The sequence below is a fragment of the Vombatus ursinus genome, unplaced genomic scaffold (assembly GCF_900497805.2).
Source record: "Vombatus ursinus unplaced genomic scaffold, bare-nosed wombat genome assembly UNPS02009770.1, whole genome shotgun sequence".
In the NCBI taxonomy this organism is placed as follows: Eukaryota; Metazoa; Chordata; class Mammalia; order Diprotodontia; family Vombatidae; genus Vombatus; species Vombatus ursinus.
Genome location: NW_020949548.1, coordinates 7,603,202 through 7,621,896, shown reverse-complemented (window position 1 = coordinate 7,621,896; position 18,695 = coordinate 7,603,202). Strand labels below are relative to the sequence as shown.

The following is an 18,695-nucleotide window of genomic DNA, read 5'->3' as shown; positions in this document are numbered from 1 at the left end:
CCTATACAAAATTCTCCTTCATCAATTACAAAATTGTTTAAAAAAAAAAAAGAAAATCAGTTTGGGGTTTTTTTTCTCAAAGAATAGAAGCATGGTTATAGTGATCCACTTGGTACAGAGTATAGAGGTTATGCCATACTGTATGTACATGGTGGTTTAAATGAGTCCTGTGCCTTTACTAATTATTTGTAATGTACAATAAAAAGGGAATTTCCCTAATAATAGTGTGGTTCTTGAATTAAGCAGAAAAGCAACAAAACTTACATAGAACCTTTGTTAACCTTTTTTGTGTCCTGGACCCCTTTGGAGGGCTGAGTACAGTTTATGGATCCCTTCTCAGAATAATATTTTAAAATTCGTTAAATAAAATACAGAGGAATACAGAGGAAACCAATTATTTTGGAATGTAATAATCAAAATGGCTACAAAGCAAGTTAATGCACTCCATGTTAAGCCCCCCAGAGCAAGGCAATTCTTTGGCTCTCGGTACCAGTGCTAGAAGAAGACCCAAAAGTTACTAGCCGGGGGCTTCCTGCTCTTCTATTAGTGCAGGAGGGTTGTACACAGCACCTGACAAATAGTAGGTGCTTAATAAATGCTTGTTGATGACTATTCACTGGAATTTACACGGAACTCCTTTTAGTGGTTAGTGCGCTATCTCATTCAGATTGTTGCAGCTGAAGTTGAGGTCTTTCATCTTTCACGTGACTGCGCTCAGATAATTGCAGAGCTGAACCAGGAGATATTTAGGGAATCTGCCAATCTCTGAATTTAGAAGGGAAGGGATTTTCAAGGTCATGACGCCCAAGGCCCTGACCAGCTGTGATTCCCCACTCTAACATCCAGTGGTGGCAATCTATTCCAAACTAAGTCAGCAGTCATGTATAAGCACTTACTGTGTGCCAGGCACGATGCTAAGCACTGGGAATATGACTACGAGCCCGCAGGTAGCTAGCATTCTAATGAAAGATGGTAATGCTACTGTTTGTGCTTGGAAGAGGACCAATGACGTCATGAAGGTGATGGATTGACTTTCCAGTGAATTGGATGCAAGTGAGCTTTGCAAAGATGTCAGCCTCACTCTCCTTCAGCAAAAGAAGACAACCCAAGAAAGGCAGCAGAAATGGGCAGAGGAGAAGATACCCACACTGGGGCACGGTGATTAAGCCTGGAGGGAGCAGAGCTGGGAGAAGAGTGATGAATTGCGGGGTGGAGCAGTGCCTCAAAAAGGAGGTTCCAGGAGGAGCTCACCAGTGGGACGAGGGGGTTACAGGGGCAGAAGGATCATCCAGGGTGAGAAGGGAGCTGGGACAGGATGGAGAATTTTGGAAGTGAAGCTGAGAGAGGAGTCAGGATGCTTTATTGCAATCTAATTCCTACCTTTTTCAGCTCTCCCCTCCAGAGCCTGAATATTCAATCTCCATTTCATAAGATAAACAACTTTTCAAATATTTGAAGAGAGCTGTCATTTTCCTTCTCTTATACCCCCATCTTGTTCTCTGTTCCAGGCTAAACACTTCCAGTTTTTCAGTTGATTCTCAGGTAACAGCCCCTACACAATCTTGGCCTTTTTTTTAAACATGCTCTAGTTTATCAGTGTACTTCCTAAAATGCGGTAGACAGCCTAAGGAACAGAACAAATAGATTTTTATTTTGTCTATATCTGTGATTTCAGGGCAGCTAGGTGGTACAGTGGCTAGATGTAGGGCCTGGAGTTAGGAAGACCTGAGTTCAAATCCGGTTCCAGACATTTACTGGCTATGTGACCCTAGCTTAATCCACTTAACCCTATTTGCCTCAGTTTCCTCATCTGTAAAATGAGCTGGAGAAGGAAATGGCAAACCACTCCAGTAGCCCTCCCAAGAAAACACCAAATGAAGTTGGAAATGACTAAACAAAACAACCCTGTGATTTTGTTGGCATATCTAACTCCCAGTAAGGAAAATCCTCCCGCCAGTTCGGTAAGGAGCAGGGAGAGATTAAGAATTTCACCAGTGGTCACACAGCTAGTTATGTTAGAGGTAGGAACTCTAGATAATATTTGTGCTGCTTAAGATCATATTAACTTTTGGGGCAGCCCACATTCCACTGATACTGAGCTTCCATTTCAGTATTAAAGGGCCAAGACAGGATCTCATCTAAGTTTTGTATTAATTTCCAGTGCCTAGTACACTGCTTATTACACTATAATTACTTAATAAGTATTGGTTGAATGAATGAATAAATTCAACCAATATTTAAGTTACTAGTATGTACAAGATAGTTCATGGGAAACATAGAAGGATATGAAGAAACGTAAAGTATTGCTCCTGCTTTCCAGGAGTCTAACAAGTAATCTAATTGAATTGGGGTTTGGGGTGGCATGGGAAATGGGATTCAATTTCAGTACCTTTCACTGTGTGGTCAGTAGGTGATTGCGATTGCGTAAATGAGTAGCCAGCTCTTAACTCCTTGACTGGTGTCCTTATTAACTTCAGAAAAAGGATAATCATCACACAGTGAAAGTCATAGTCACTTTTAGTTGAAATAGTTCCTATACTTGGACCCAGAAAATCCAAATATCGCCATCCTTTAACCTTATAAAGCAGGGTTATATTTCAACATTTTTTTTTTTTTGTATTAGACTTGTGATTTCATCCCTACAGGGAATTCTTTGAACTACTGCAGAACAGTACTTACTCTACAATTTATAGTCTGGAGTTACCAGGAGAACCTGAAAGGTCATTTAGTTTATCTAAGGTTACTCAGCTAGTATGAGGCAAAGGTTGGGCATAAATTCAGGTCTTCCTGATTGAGGGCAGCTCTCTATTCCAGGAAGCCACTGATGCTTCTCATGTCTACATTATGAAAATTAATAGTTAAAATTAAAACTTTTTAAAAAATTGGTTACTAAAGACAATTAAATTCCTCTAATAATACTGCAAAGCAGTATAACTTTGCAGCTAAGTACAGCGTTAAGAACCCATTTGGGTGATTTGGAGAGTGGTGCAATAGGTATTCTAAGAAAGGAGATATTAGTGTGATCTGGGTTTTTAAAACTGGAAAGGACTTTCTAGCTCATTTAATGCAATTCCCTCATTTTACAGATAAGGAAACTGGCCCTCATTAATTGTGACTTAATTGAGGTGATATGGGGAAATCAGAGATGAGCTCAGATTTAAACTCAAAACCAGCATGCTTTTTCATCACACTGAAAATCTCTCTGATTTAAGATACGGATAGGAGGGGAATGACGTTCCAGCTTTTAAATCAGCGTGGCTTGTCTCCGTGACACAGGCACGGAGAATGCGGCATCTGCATAGACCCTGGGTGTCTGCAGTGCATGTGGGCAGGGTTTTTGTTTTTTTTTTTTTTTTAAGAGGACATCCTCTGTGCCCTGGCCCATTGCAGATCCTCCTCCCCCTCCTCCATCAGAGGGCTCTCAGTCCGCTTGCAGCGCTGCAGCATCTGCGAGGGGGGACGCAGCGGAGAAGCAATGTAGCTTTCTTTGTTTCCCTTCCTCCAAAGCGCGGGGGGAATGGGGGAGGGAAGCTGCAGATAGGATCTCAGAGGCTGCTTAGTTAGTCCACACCCCTCCTTTTGCAGGGGAGGAAATTTACGCCTAGGGAGGCTGAGTCACCTTCCCAAGGTCACAGAGAGTAAGCTTCGTAAGCGGCATTTGAACCCTGGTCCTTTAGCCGCTGAGCCAGGGACCTGGCCATTGGACCCACAGCGAGTAGCAGCTGCAAGATGAGAGCGCTGGCCCCGCCCTCTTTGGAAAGGACCAGCAGTGCGGGGAGGGGGGGAAGGAGAAAGAGTCCTGACCACGTGACTCCCCTTCCCCAGCTTTTGGCATGCGGAGCCGGAAGCGGGAGCGCCTGCTCGCGCGCGCGCAGAACGTCCTTCCCTCCCCCCACCCCCTTCCGGCCCTTCTTCGCTCTTGCCCCGGTGCCCCTCGCTCCAGACCGCGTGCGTCCCCTCGCGCGTGCGTGCGTGCGTGCCGGCTGCCCCCAGTCCCTGGCCCGGCGGACCCCACGCGCCAGCCCCGCCTCGCCCTGTTGTCTTCTCCCTCAGGACTCGCGCTCCTCCCCACGCGCAGGCGGCCGCCATGTGCTCCCTAGCAACGGGCTTCACCGGTGGGTATCCCCCTTCCCCTTAGCAACAAGGCCTGCTGCGGCCTAGGCCTGGCCCGCGCGGCCGGCGGGGCTTGGGTCAAGGCCTGAGACTTTGTCTTGTGCTTGTGTCAGGCGCCAGGGGCCGGCTGCAGGAGGCTGAGGAGGAGGAGGCGCCCGCGTTGTCGGACAGCGGAGACGAGGCGGCCTGGGAGGAGGAGGAGGAGGAGGCCGAGGAGGAGGAGGAGGAGGCGGACCCCCGCCGCGAGAAGCAGCGGACCCCCTGCCTGTTCTGTGACAGGTTCGTTGGCTGGCCCCGCAGGAAGGGCCGGGTGAGGGCCCCGGGCTGCCAGGCCGAGCCTCAGTGTCCTCACCTGTCAAATACTCCTGCGGAACCGTAGTGCCTACCTCCCAGCTCGTGGTGAGGATGTATGTGAAGAGGCTTTGCCGCCTTAGAGCCCTGCAAGACCTGGGTTCAAATCCCACGCCAGAGACTAGGGTGTGACCCGGGGCAAGCCTCACTAAACTCCTCTGTTAGATGAGGGGGTTGGACCACGCGTGTATTATTTACTTGATCTCTGGCCTTTCTCCCTTGAGCCCCCCAAGTTCAAGTCAAGTCATCAAGCATTTAACAAGCACCTACTATGTGCTAGAGACCAGGGGATACAAAGAAACTAAAAAGGCAGCCCCTGCTCTCTAGGAGTTCCCACCTCAATGAGGAAGACAACCTCTAAACAACTATGTATAAACATCCTCTCTACAGGATAAACTAGCGATACTCTGAGGAAGGGGAAGCACTAAAATTAGGGAGCACCAAGAAAGGCTTTTTGCAGAAAGTGGGGCTTAAGCTGAGACTCTGACGGAAGCCAAGAGGCAGAGATGAGGAGGGGGAGAGCCCCAGGGCTGGGGGACAGTCAGGGAAGATACCAAGAGTTGGAAGATAGAATGGCACATGTAAGAAACATCAGGGAAGCCAGGGTCACTGGATCTCCCAGGGCTTGGGGTAAGGTGTAAGAAGACTGGAAAAGTCAGAGGGAGCTAGGGTTATGAAGGGCTTTGAACCCTAGAGGATTTTATGTTTAATCGTGGAGGTGATCGGTAGCCACTAGAGCTAACTGAATGGAGAGTGAGGGGAGGTTACAAGGTTACACCTGTGCTTTAGGAAGAATTGAGAACTAGACCCAAGTGGGGAGAGAGGCTTGTGGCAGGAAGACTTAACCAGGCTTTAGCGATAGACAGGAGTAAGGAGATCAGGCCCTGTACCAAGGGCAGGTTATGAAGGGCTTTAAAAGAAATGATTTTAGATTTAGATTACCTTGAGGTAATAGGGACCCAATGCAATTTATTGTGTGGGGGATAGGGTGCATCAGACCAGTGCTCTAGGATGATGGTGTTGATAGCTGAGTAGAGGATGGACTGAAGTGGGGAGAGACTTGAGTTCCCTTCGGGCTCTAATAGTACCCTACTGTCTACATGCTAGCCATAAGTATCTGCTGAGAGGTCTTTCTGTGATCAGCATCAGTCTTAGGAGACAGAATTGTGTGACCTCAAGTAAGTCATATAGTATCTCTGCCACTTATTAGTTGTGTGACTTTGTGCTTAATAAATGTCTTCTCTCTATACAAATATTTTGGGCTAGTCACTTTATCTCTCTAGGGCTGTTTCCTTAACTGTAAATGAGGGAATGAGCCAGATGACCTCATAAATTCCTTCTAGTTCTGATCTTAAGTCACTTTGCCTCTTTGGGCCTCAATATCCTACACTGTTAAATGGAGAGGTTGGATAGATAATCTTTAAGACTCTGTCTGGCCCTAAAAATGTCATATTTGAGTTCTGAAGATCAAATTGAGAGATAGTAATTATGATATTTTAATTCTGAGAGAGATTTGTCCTAATTAAGTTGCTACATCTATTGGTGCTTCAGTGTTGTCATGCTCTTTGTGCAAGAGAACACCTTTGTATAATGTGTTAAGCTCTCCTCTAAAGAGTTTTCTGAAGTAGGTATAGCTCAGTAGTCAAATCCTCCATTTCATGGATGAAGAAACAGATTCAAAGAGTTCTAGTCATTGTTTTTACCAGTGACTTGGGTGAAGACATAAAGAGCATGTTTATCAAGTCTGAAGATGAGTGATAAAATTGAGATTTTAAAAGTTTTTGGCTGACTAGAATGAAGGCTTGAATCAAATCAGATGAAATTTAATTGGGTTAATATAAATTTCTGCAGTAGGGTTCAGAAATTAAGATTGTACAAGTATTGATTAGGAAATGTGTAGTTCCATAACATGAATTCTGCCCTAGTTAACACTTTTGTAGTGTTTTGTTCAGTTCTGGTTGCCTCATTTTTAGGAATGATGTTGACAGAATGGACTGACTGTGTTGAAACTAGGACAATTAGGACGATGAAGTTACTTGAAACTACCCTAGAAGAATCATTTGAAGAAACTGGTTATCTTTAACCTGGAGAAGAGAAGACTTGAGAAAACATGTTTTCGAATATTTGAACTGTTATCATGTAGAAAAGAGATTGGACTTATTTTTGCTGGGTCCCAGGGAATAGAACTAAGAGCAGTGGGTAGAAGTTGCTTAGAGGCAGGGTTTAGATTGATATGTGAAGAAAGTGCTGTCCAAGGTGAGATGGTCTGCCTCTGAAGGTGGTACCTCACCGTCCCTGGAGGCCTTCTGGTAGATACTGGTTGACTACTTTTAGAGACATTGTAGAGGGAGTTCTGTTTTAGGTATGAGGAGCCTTCATTTGCTTGGAATTATGGCAATTAGAAATTCTAAGAGAAAATTTATCCTAGAATTAAAAAAAAAAAGGTGGGGCCCAAGCCATGATTTCAATGAGAAAAGAAGCCAAGTCATATTAGAAATTGGAATTTTCCAGAAAAATCCAGCCATTAAGCTGAAAGACTTAAGGGTAGGAGATTGGGGGGGGGAGGGGAATAAGCATTTATATCATACCTGCTACGTGCTAGGCAGTATGCTAAGAACTTTACAAATATCTCCTTTGATTCTCACAGCAACCCTGTGAGGTAGGTGCTGTTGTTATCCCAATTTTACATTTGAGGAAACTGAGGCAAATAGTGATTTAAGTGATTTGCCTAATGTCACACAGCTAAGTAGGTGTCTTAAAGATTTGAACTCAGGTCTTCCAACTCTAGGCCTACCCTTCCATCTACTCCTGTGCCCCGATAAGCATATGGAGACACACACACACACACACATACACACACACACATACACACACACACACACACACGTACATGCAAAAATGCATATATTTGTATCTTTTATATATGTATGTATATATTAGCTATCAGGGAATATTGGCAAAACAAAATGATTCATTTGATAGTGTGCATCCCCTCCTTGCCCTGCTATGGTAGTAATGCTAGGGGTATGAATACCTTCCATCCATAAGATTCTGTGGTGCTGTGACTTGTCCAAGTTCACCTGACTAGTAAATGTCAGCGCTGCTGCTCAAAATGTGGTCTCTTGGCTCTGTATCTGGTGCTTTTTGTTTTCCTTATGATGCCCCTCTATGAATAGTGCTGCCTTGTTACTCATTAGGATAATAGGACTTAGAGCCCAAAGTGATCTTCAAAGTTATCTCGTCAAGTACCTCATAGAAGTTAAATGATTTCTCAAGGTCATACAGTATATTGAAGAGCAAGTGTCAAACATATGTCCTCTGACTCCAGTTCTGTGCGCTTTCCACTATATCACACTCAGATGCGCACATCTGTTGCCTTGGGGTAGGTCTAATGAGTGCTACAAATCCTTAATTGGTGAAAAATTTTGCCGAAACTATGATTGATGCACATGTACTAAGCATATATGAGACATTTATCAGTTGTTCTCAGTAATGCTATTCAATATAGTTTACTTTCTACAAGGTCCTAGTTTTTGTGTCCTTCAGTTTTGCAAGTCACATAGTAAAGAACTTTGGACCTCACGATGTCCATGTACGTTTGGAATGCCAAGTAGGTTTGGAACACTACAAGATCATTTTGGAAGCATTAAAGCCCTGTGGGAATGTGCCAGATTAATAAATTGTGCTTTATACTTTTTTTTTTTCTAAAAGCATTTTGTGCCAGCCCAGAGCCTTTAAAAGTACAATTTGCACTTTGAAGAGAAGGGAACAATTTCAAGTAGAAAATATTTTTGAGTACTGCTGCTAGAGAGAGAGAGGAAAAAAAAGCTTTATGTGTCCAAGACATTTTGTAACAAACAACATTATGAAATACAAATTATTATCATTTTGAAGACAAATGAACTTTGGTAGTAAAAGGGCAAATATTTATATGAGTGCCAAATAAAACTCAGACCTGGTAATATGGTGTAGTGAGTGATAAGAATCCTGGACCATGATTCAAGAGATCTGGATTCTTGTCTAGGTTTTGCTGCTAACTAGCTGAGTGATGGTGGGCAAATTGCAACTAATATTGTGTGTTACCTTACCTCCAGATTAGATGATCTCTAAAGTTCCAGCTCTTAAATTTTGTGATTCTAAGGGCTAATTTTGAGTTGTAGTAAATTAAGATACTTCTACAAAAGTCCTACTTTGATGCCTTGTGTATTGGAGGTGACCCTGTGTTCTTGAAGCCTGTGCAAGTGAAAAGCAAGCCCTGGCAGATTCCAGCTAAACTGGAAAGGCTTCAGATATTATTTGAGCTATAGATTATTTTTGTTGTCTGAGAACCAGGCTAAATGTGGAGATGTTAATCACTAGAAAGTTGGAGAATTTTTGGCAACAGTAACTCATGAAAGAAAAAAAGCAGCAAAAAATTCCTCTCTGTCGGATGCCAACTCCTTTTCCAGTGATAGAGAGGTACTTAAGAATGGTGTGGTTGTTAAGATTGTTTGTAAGCATTAGTTTAACTGCTTGTATTGTGAATGAATGATCTTTGTCCAACAACCAAGAATTGAAGGAAAGGTCAAGGTCATCCTGAATTAAAAAAACAAACCAATTAAATTAACTACTACATTTTTTAAAAGTTGGCAGACTTGTTTGTATGATGGTACACTCAAAGGCAACAGTGAGAACCATCCTTTGGTGGGATGCTTGGCCGTCTTGTTTCTTCCTGCTCACAGTGAACACAACCTCTAGGTCAGCACTGATTCCCTTTGTCCCCCATTCCTCTCCTGGTGGAGGGAATCTCGTTTCCCTTCTCCATTCTGTTCCTTAGATTCACTGCCCAAAATTACAAACTCTTGGGCTTTGTCATCGATGCTGCACCCTTGGGGCCTTTGGGGTTTCCAAAAGTCTGCTCTGAAGCTGAACTCTTCTATTACATAAGTTAGCTTTCCTGATTATAGTGTTAGGTCCTTGAGATCAGGGACTTTTTCTGCTTTATGTCCTTAATATCTGGCACATAGTAAGCTCTTAGTAAAGGTTTATTTATTCAGAGACTGAACAAATTGAGAATTCTGTTCCCCATAAAGTAAATTTCTAGAGGTCAGGGCTGTTTTGTTTTGGTCATTGTCCCAAGTGCATAGCACATAGTACAGTCTTTTTTTTCTGTGAAGCAGTGAGGTGAAATGACTTGCCCAGGGTCATACCGCTAGTTAAGTGTCAGTTGTCTTAGGTCAAATTTGAACTCAGATCTTCCCAAATCTGGGACCAGTGCTCTATCCACTTTGCCATCCAGCTGCCCCCTCACATAGTACACTCTTAATCATACCTGCACAACCTGAGGAGGCCACTTAGGGCCCTCTGGCATGGCAAAGGATTTTGGGCAGCCCTCAAAAATGTAGAGGGTACATTTAAATGGATAATTATGGATCCATACATATGGATACAATTTAAATAGATATATTCTCCACATTTTTCGAGGGCCCTCCCGAAATCCTTTGGCGTGCCAGAGGTCTGTAAGTGGCCACTGCAGGTTGTGCAGGTCTGCTCTTACTAAATGTTTGTTGCGTTGAAGAGCCTGCAAACTAATTGAATGTTTACTTCGATACTTGATGACTTCCACACAATTGGGGAAGAAGGTGGACATTTAAATAAATTTGTGATCTTTTCAGCCTGGGAAGGAAAATGTGTTTTGAGATAAAGAAATACAAGTTCCCTTAAGCTTATAGAAGAATCAGAATCCTTACATCATATTTAACAAACTTTCTTCAAGAAGAGTGTCAGGAGAAGTGGATAGAGTGAGCTCCCAAAAGGAAATTAATTATATTTTGATAACATTGCATCAATTGGTTATAGATGTGAGAGTCATTCCAGAATCAGCTGACTGGCAGATGAAATGGACTGGTCAAAACAAAAGTCAAAACCAGAACCAAATGAGAAGAAAGGGTAAAGATTTAAATAAAACATGCCACACTCTCAGAAGAATTACAATTCCAGGTGACTTCAAAAACAGTGAAAGTCATGTGAATGTAAGCAGGAAGCTATTAGCAATGAAGACTTGCAGGCGACAAAAGATACCCATAAGAATGTTTAGAGTAAGAAAAACAGATGTCCAGCCTGATTGTTGCACTGGTATATATTAAAATGTTAAAAGAACTGGAGTATGGCCTTTAGCACAGGAGATGAATCCTTTGTGGAATATTAATGGAAAGACAGGGACAATGATTCCACAATATGGGAAGGACTGGTAACGATTGTGAACTTCTTGTCAGTGGAGGTGGTACCTATTTTGGAGAGATCACAGATTCATTGAAATATAAGATGATTTAATATTTAGAGCAATTAGGTGACCCAGTAAGTAGAGTGTTGGATCTAGTGTCAGGAAGACCTGAATTCAAATCCAGCCTTAGACATAAACTGTCTGTGTTCTGAGCAAGTCACTTCACCTCTGCCTCAGTTTCCTTATCTGTAAAATGGGAATAATAATAGTACCTGCATCCTAGGGCGTTTGAGAGGATTAAATGAGATAATATTTGTGGGAGTTTTGGAAACAAAATGCTATATAAATGCTTGTTGTTGTATCCCCTTGAAGACTTTGCTTGCATTTCAGGTTATTCACTTCTGCTGAAGAAACATTTTCTCACTGTAAGACTGAACATCAGTTTGATATTGATAACATGGTCCATAAACATGGTAAGTGTGTTTTTTTAGAAAGATTTTTTTTTGTTTTGAGATTAAGGTTAAACATCAGTTTTTTCACCTCTTTATAGAATTTCTCCAAAGTAAAACTTTAAGAGTGACCACCTGTTGTGTCATAGAATTAAAGTATTTTTGACAGTTGGACAGAGATTATAGATTGATAATAGTTTATGGTCTAAAATCCATACTGCAAGTCAATTCACCTTTTAGTCAGTTATACAGGTGTTCCTCCAGAAAAATGGGTCTTTCATATGTTTCAGTGCTTATTTTTTGTGTTACAGTTTAAAAAGAAAGAAAGTTGTAAACATAGATTTTATGTATGAATTAGGATATGAAAGAGCAAGGGCAGCAGTGAGGATTGGGATTTTTGAGGTATGAGCTAGTCTTTAGAATGAAAACCTTGGGAACTAGTTCAAAGCATAGATTACATTGATCTTCAGGTCATGATTTGAACTTTGAGAAATATTTTGTTTTCTGCATTGATCACCAAGAGACTAAGGAATACACAGCAGACATAAGTGAAGAGAAGCCAGTAGAGAGATAAAGTAATTGCTGGAAAGTAGGGAAAGTAAAGTGTTACACACAAACGCGCGCACGTGCGCGTGCACATGTGTATGCATGTATGCATACATATACATACATACATGTGTATGTACACACATGTAGGATTTCATAATTTTGAAAAGGATATTTGTAGTTCATGTATTTAGAGCATGCCAAAGGGCCAGCCTCACTACTTGTGCTCACGATTCTACTTCTCTCCTGGGAACTTGCTTCCTCATTTATTCCTTTTCCTTCCAGCTCTCCTTATCAGCTGGCTCTTTTCCTGTTGCCTACAAACAGGTCCATATGTCTGACATGCTTTAAAAACTCTTACTTGATCCTACCATCCCTTCATGCTGTCATTTTATATCTCTTTGTTTCTTAAATTAATCTTTATTGTTATCTTTTATATTTACATCATCTTATTTTACTCCTTTATCCTTCCCTCTTCTCCCTTCCAGAGAACCATTCTTTGTTACCAGGAGTGTTTTCTAAAAGAAGAAAGGGGAAGAGGAAAAGAAATCAGATTATGCTAATACATTGGAAAAAAAAATCTGACAACATATGCAGTTTTTCACACCTGTGAACCTTCTACCTCTGCAAAACCATGGGGAGAGTGGTCTTATATCTCTTCTTTGGTTTTTGTACTCTTGCAACATTCATTTTCATCTTTTTGTGGTCATTGTTCCTCCCATTTGCATCTTTGTAGTCATCACATTTCATACATATATCATACATCTTGGCTCTCTTTATCTTACTTTATATCAGTTCATTTAAGTTTTTTCATGCATCTCTGTATTCATCGTTTCTTACCATGTAGTAGTATTCCATTGCATTCATATACCACAATTTGTTTAACCATCCCCAGTGGATGGAATATCTACTTAGATTCCTAGTTCTTTTCTACCACAAAAAGTGCTGATATCAATATTTGACTATATGTATATGGAGCCTTTGTTGTTTTAATTTTTTTCATTCTGGACTTAAACATTGAAAAATTAACATTTCTGTATATAAAGTAAAACATGAAAAGATTGTATATAAATCCTCTAATCTCTATTACATACAGCTTGCTTTAAAAATATGCATACACACGTGTATATATATGCACATAAAATAAATTCAACATTTTTCAAAGGTGTCCTGCTCATCTGGCTCCCCCTCCCTTTTTTAAAAAAATTAATTGTTTTCAATTAATGAGCTTTTATTTCTCTCCCACTCCCACCACAACTGAAAGCAAACTCTTCTAACCCTTCTACCTACTGGCCTCCTTTCATGTAGGTGACTTACTGCCAGGGCATCCATTTTGGGAAGGATTATAGGTTAGTCAACTTTCATTCTCTTCCTTACTCTGTTTCTAACTTTCTGAACTTCAACCACCCCCACCCTCCCTTTTTTTGTCTTCCTTTTATGTGTTGTCTTCTGGGCCAGGCCTCTCTCCAGTGTCACAGACCTTTTAAGTTTTCTTGGTCTTGAAAAATTTCTCACACTCAACCTTTTGTTGGTAGAGCTTGAATTTTATGAGTTTTATATATAAGCTAATAAATTTCATTAGACTTAAAGTAAGTGAATGACCTAATTAATAGTATTTATAAATTCCTGGGCAGAAGTGTGAGGGTGTGGCTAATACACATATGAAGAGCAAACAAAAGAAGGAAACTTTTTAGATTTCATATTCCTTATATTGGGGAAATCACAGCCATTGGAGAAGTGGTTATCCTAAGGATAGATGTAATATGAAGTATTTTGAAAGTACCTTAATACCAACAATATTCCTTTGAAAAAAATTGGCATTATTTGCAAGAGGAGTATAATACTAAATCTTTTTATTTACTTTGTTGGATCTGGGAAAACATGACTTATCAAATTACTGCTCCAAAATTATTTAAAGGCATTATTTAAAGTTGTTTGGAGGGGAGTGTTGAGAGAGCTGTCTGTAGTATTTCTTCTATTCCACCATTTTGGCTGAAACCCTGGGTATCAGAGATGTTTAAAACGAATATGTTTTGTCCCAATTGCCTGCTTTATCTGTTAGCCTAGCTGGTGTGACTTTGTAAAAAAAAAGTGATTCATTTTCACGTAATCAAAAGTTCCTATTTTATCTATTATAATTGTTTCTGTCCCTTATTTGGTCAAGAACCAGGAATAGCTATGAAAGCTACTTGATCTAGTCTCTTCTGATTTTTTTCTGTTTTTACCATCTACTTTTTTTCTCAGTTTTGTCTAATCTGACTTCTAATCCCACCTCTGGACTGAAACTGCTCTCTGCAAGGTTCCAACGATCTCTTAATTGCTAATTCCAATGGCCTTTCCTTGCTCTTCATTCTATTACCTCCCTGCTGCTTTTGATACTGTTAACCACTTCTCTTCCTGGCTACTGCTTCTTTGGGTTTCATAACTTTTTTCATAACTCTCCTCTTGGCCACTCCTTCTTAGCCATATTTACTGGATCTTCAACTTCTTGCCCTTTGTTTGGGTATTCTCACAGTTCTGAATTTTTTTCTCTTCTTCCTTAAGGAAACCACTAAAGCTCATAACCTTGAAATTATCCTTGACATTTTTCTCTTTACCTTTTCTCTCTTCTCTCCCCACCCCAATACCATCAGTTGCCAAGTTTTATTGCTTCCACCTTCATAATATCACATTTATCTGCCCCCTTTCTTCCATTCATATATTCTCAACCCCAGTTCAGGGCCTCATTATCTGATCTCATTGCTTCCTATCTCTTCCACCCAAATGTCAAGCTAAGAGTAATAATAAAACACAGATCTGACCATGTGCTCCAACCCCCTCCCCCCCCAAAAAAATCTTCAGTGGTAGATTGTATAAGGCCTTAAATTCCAGGTCAAGAAGTTTGTTTTATCCTGAGACAGCTTATGTATTCTAGTTAAGCTGGAATACAGTTAAGGAGCAATGAAGGTTAGAAAATTAGTGTCACTTCTAATGTCAACTGACAGTGAATTTTTTCTAGATCATGTGTGTTTTAATAAATAAGCGGAATGTTAGAACATCAGGAATCTATGATTTTCCTGAAATTCAAACAACCTTCACCAATTCAAATTGCAGATGTCTTTGATTTCAGTAGATAAGTCTTAGTTGACTGAGGACGAGAGAGGTTAAGTAACTCATTCAAAGTGATCCATCTTGGTAAGCATCAGAAGTGGAATTTGAACCTAAGTCTTCCTGATTCTAAGCCCAGACATCTATCTTCTTTGCCATAGTCTTCTCAAGTGAACAATAACATTCTAAAATTGTTTTTCTCTAATACTGTATATATGATACTCACATTTTTTTAGATCCTGCAACTTGTGAATTTTACTAAGTATTAAAATTACTATTTCCTACTTTTTAAATTTAAAATAATTTGAATGGCAGAAATATGTGAGTATAGAAATAGTATTGATTAATGTTACGAATCTCTACAGAAGAACAGTTCAGTTAAATAATGCATTATGGTAAGATTTGTATTTTCTGTATTGTAAGATTTTGTATTATCATTAGTTTGTTTTTTCTGCAGGACTTGAATTTTATGGATACATTAAGCTAATAAATTTCATTAGACTTAAGGTAAGTGGATGACCTAATTTACAATATTTATAAACTCCTTAGAAGTGTGAGGCAGATAAAGAGCAAACAAAAGAACAAAACCTTTTCGATTTTCTGTTCCTTATATTAGGGAAATCATAGCCTTTGGAGAAGTGCTTATACCAAGAATCAATGTATGTATGAAATATCTTAAAGTATCTTTAAGTAGCTTAACAACAATTCTTTGAAAAAGAAATTGGTATTTTTTGCAAAAGGAGTGTAATATTAGATCTTTTTATTTACTGCGTTTGAGCTGTGGAAATACATAACTTATCAAATTCAGAATGTGAGACCAGGGTTATAGTGACTTTTAGGAACCTGTTAAGCTTGATGAATTTTAAGTAAACATTCATTTGTTCGAATGACTTACATTAAGTTCTTTCTGTGTGTACTGTGCCTGGTGCTAGGGCTGTTACGTAATACATAAGATAAGGCCTTCATGTAGAGCTCAACCACAATTTGATTTCATTAGTAGTTTAGGGATTTTGGTTACAATTTCTTTATTGCATGTAGGTGATACCAGTTTTACACTGGTATCGCTTTTGGTCCACACTCCTACAGGGAAGAAAATTAAACGTTAGCTGTTTATTAGATAGCAGAAAAGTATCAACTGCCGTTCAGAAGGTAGTTATCCTGACAGCTTTCAGAAGTGGGAAGTAGTAATTGTGAACTCAATCTGTTCTGAAAGACAATATAGGTTTCTTTTTATTAACATTTTGGTTTTTTAAGTAGGATTTCATGATTAAAAGCATTTTAAAGTAACATATAATTGTTTTTCTCTCTAGAATCCAACTTCAGAGTATTTGAATTCATTATGCAATCCAGTGCCTTGGGAGAAAGAGGAGTATTTGAAACCGGTATTAGAAGATGACCTTTTACTTCAGTTTGGTAAGATTATGGAATTATAATGACATGAATTTACATGGCATCATTCATCCTTACTTTTCTATTTGTTGTAGCAGTAATTACAATTTTGTGTTTGAGAAATTTGAACAAAGCATACTGAGAAGATATATCACTGGGTGTGGGGCCCCAGTGGTTACGGTAGTTGATTGCTAATTTGTGCTCTGAATGGATTCACATCAGTAAATCACTTGTGATTTTAGGGTACCAATGTAATAGAGTGGAAAAAGTACAAAAGTCAGAGTCAAAAGATCTGACTTCGAGTCCTATTTACCATTTGCTAATTGTAACTTTTGGCATTATACCTTCTTGAGTTTCAGTTTCGCCTTTACCTTGTTAACCTTTAATGTGTGTGACCATAGACAAGTCACTTAATTTCCTTAGAATCTCTTCTAGCTCTTGATCTAGGATCTTGTAAAGATCCTCACATTTGCAGCTGACACAAAACTAGGAGGAATAGCTACATTGGATAACAGAGTCAGGACCCCAAAAGACCTACATGTACTAAAATGGTGGTCTGAATAAAGTTGTATGAAATTAATAGAGATAAATTTGAAGTTGATTACTTGGGTTAAAAAGTATAAAATTGGAGAAATGTGGCTAGACAACCTTTCCTGTGGAAAAAGATCTGGGACTCATCTTTAGTGGACTGTAGTTGCTCTTAGGGTATGAATAAACAATGTTAGATAACTAAAAAAGTTATTACTTTCTCAAGCTACATTAAGAAAGGCATAATCTACTGCACATGGGAGGTCAGTATCCCACTGTACTTTGCCCCAGTTAGAACACATTTGCATTATTGTCCTCAGTGCTGGGTCTTGAATTTTAGGATGGACATTGAATAACATAGCTAGAGAGTTCCCCAGAAGGGTGGCCAGAGGGAGAGGCCTTGAGACCAGACCATGCAGTGAGCAGTAAAAGGAATTGGGCATTTTATCTTGGAGCAGAGATGACTTAAGGAAGACATATTAATTGTCTTCAAATATTTGAAAGGCTCTCTGATGGAAGGGGAATTAGACTTACTTGTTGTGTTTGACCGAAAAGGTTAGAACTTGGAGGAATGGGAAGAAGTTGCAGAGAAGGACACTGAGGTTTCAAGTAAAGACAGGTGTGTGTGTGTGTGTGTGTGTGTGTGTGTGTGTGTGTGTAAAAATACACATATGTACATACACGTAAGTAAACAATTAATGCTGTCCCCAAATGTCATGTGCTGCTTGGAATGGCAGTGAGTTTCCCTTCACTGGTTATCTTCTGTCAAAGGCTAGATGACCCCTTGTTGAAGAATGTTGTGCAGAGGTTTCTTGGTTAGTTACAGTTTGGACTATATGACCTCCGGGGTCTATTCAAATTGCCACTGTTGACAAGCTGGATTGCCCACTCCCAACCTTATTGCCATTGCCCCTTTTCCTTTTCCCCTCCTGTCTGAACACTGACCCTGTATCCCCACCCATGCCAGAAGGAACCAGATTCCTTCTGTACTCCAACACTTAGTTCCACTCCACCCTTCCCAGGGACGGTGGGCCTCACCTTTGTAGGGGAGACATATTCTAAACATTCCTAGTCCTTGCCAACCACCCTGCAAATGCATTTTCCTACAAGTATTGTCTTCTCCCACTATGGTGTGAGCTTCTTGAGAACAGAAGCTATCTTTTCTTTTTGCATCCTCAGTACTTAGCACAGTTTTTAGCACGTAGTAAGTGCTTGTTAAGTGTTTTCATCCATTCAAATAACTGATAGTATCACCAAAAATAGTTATTCACTGTACATAGAGGGCAGTATAGATAGAAAGTGGTATAAGATGTGGCCTTTGCCCTCAAAGGATCTTAACTGTATAGCTGGGGAGTCCTTTCCATACGTTAAAAATATAGGGGCAGCTAGGTGATAGCTGTGTGACCCTAGGCAAGTCACGTAACCTCAATTGCCTCAACAAAAGAGAAAAAAAAAAGGCGTTATAAAAATATATAACAAAGTACTATGTGCTATGTGCCATAAGAGTCAGGACCCATTGGCTCAGACCTTAGCGCCTATGACCTAAGCACACCTTAAGAGACTGGGGAAAGAGGCAGAAGATGTGTGGGATGTGACTTTTGCTGAACTTGTATATCACCAGTCATCACTGCTTGACCCTTTGCTTGAGAATTTGGGCAGACACCATACTTGGTGGTAGCACAGTCCAGGGCACAGGGAACTCGAGAGAGGTAATTAATCTTCTAAGAACCAAACTTCCCTGCCACAAAGAGTGTTCACTCTGTTCCCTTACTCATCTTCCTTCTGTAGCACACAGCTCAACTACCACAATGTAGCCTGCCACTGAGACATTCAGGCTTTACCTGTGTTAAATCTGTTTTCATGCTGTCGTGGTGTGTTAGGGAAATTGGTATCCTGCTTAGAGATATTGACAATCATTATTGCCATTCTACTCTCTAGCTAAACTGTCCTGTCTTTCTGATTATATTAACAAAATAGTGAGTATTAAGAGGAGCTGAGATGAAGGAATGATCACTCAAGGCTGGGGTGAT

The 18,695-nt window shown here is 40.2% G+C and overlaps 1 protein-coding gene across 1 annotated transcript in view; it reads left to right on the top strand.

Moving 5' to 3' along the window:
• The first annotated feature begins 4,046 nt into the window (after positions 1–4,046).
• Positions 4,047–18,695, top strand: part of PRMT3 (protein arginine methyltransferase 3) — a 146,410-nt gene continuing 131,761 nt past the window's right edge. The window contains exons 1-5 of the mRNA XM_027852674.1: positions 4,047–4,115; positions 4,227–4,392; positions 11,057–11,139; positions 15,206–15,255; positions 16,059–16,161. Of these exons, the coding sequence (XP_027708475.1) occupies positions 4,088–4,115; positions 4,227–4,392; positions 11,057–11,139; positions 15,206–15,255; positions 16,059–16,161 (430 nt within the window). The 5' untranslated portion in view covers positions 4,047–4,087. The remainder of the gene's footprint in view (positions 4,116–4,226; positions 4,393–11,056; positions 11,140–15,205; positions 15,256–16,058; positions 16,162–18,695) is intronic.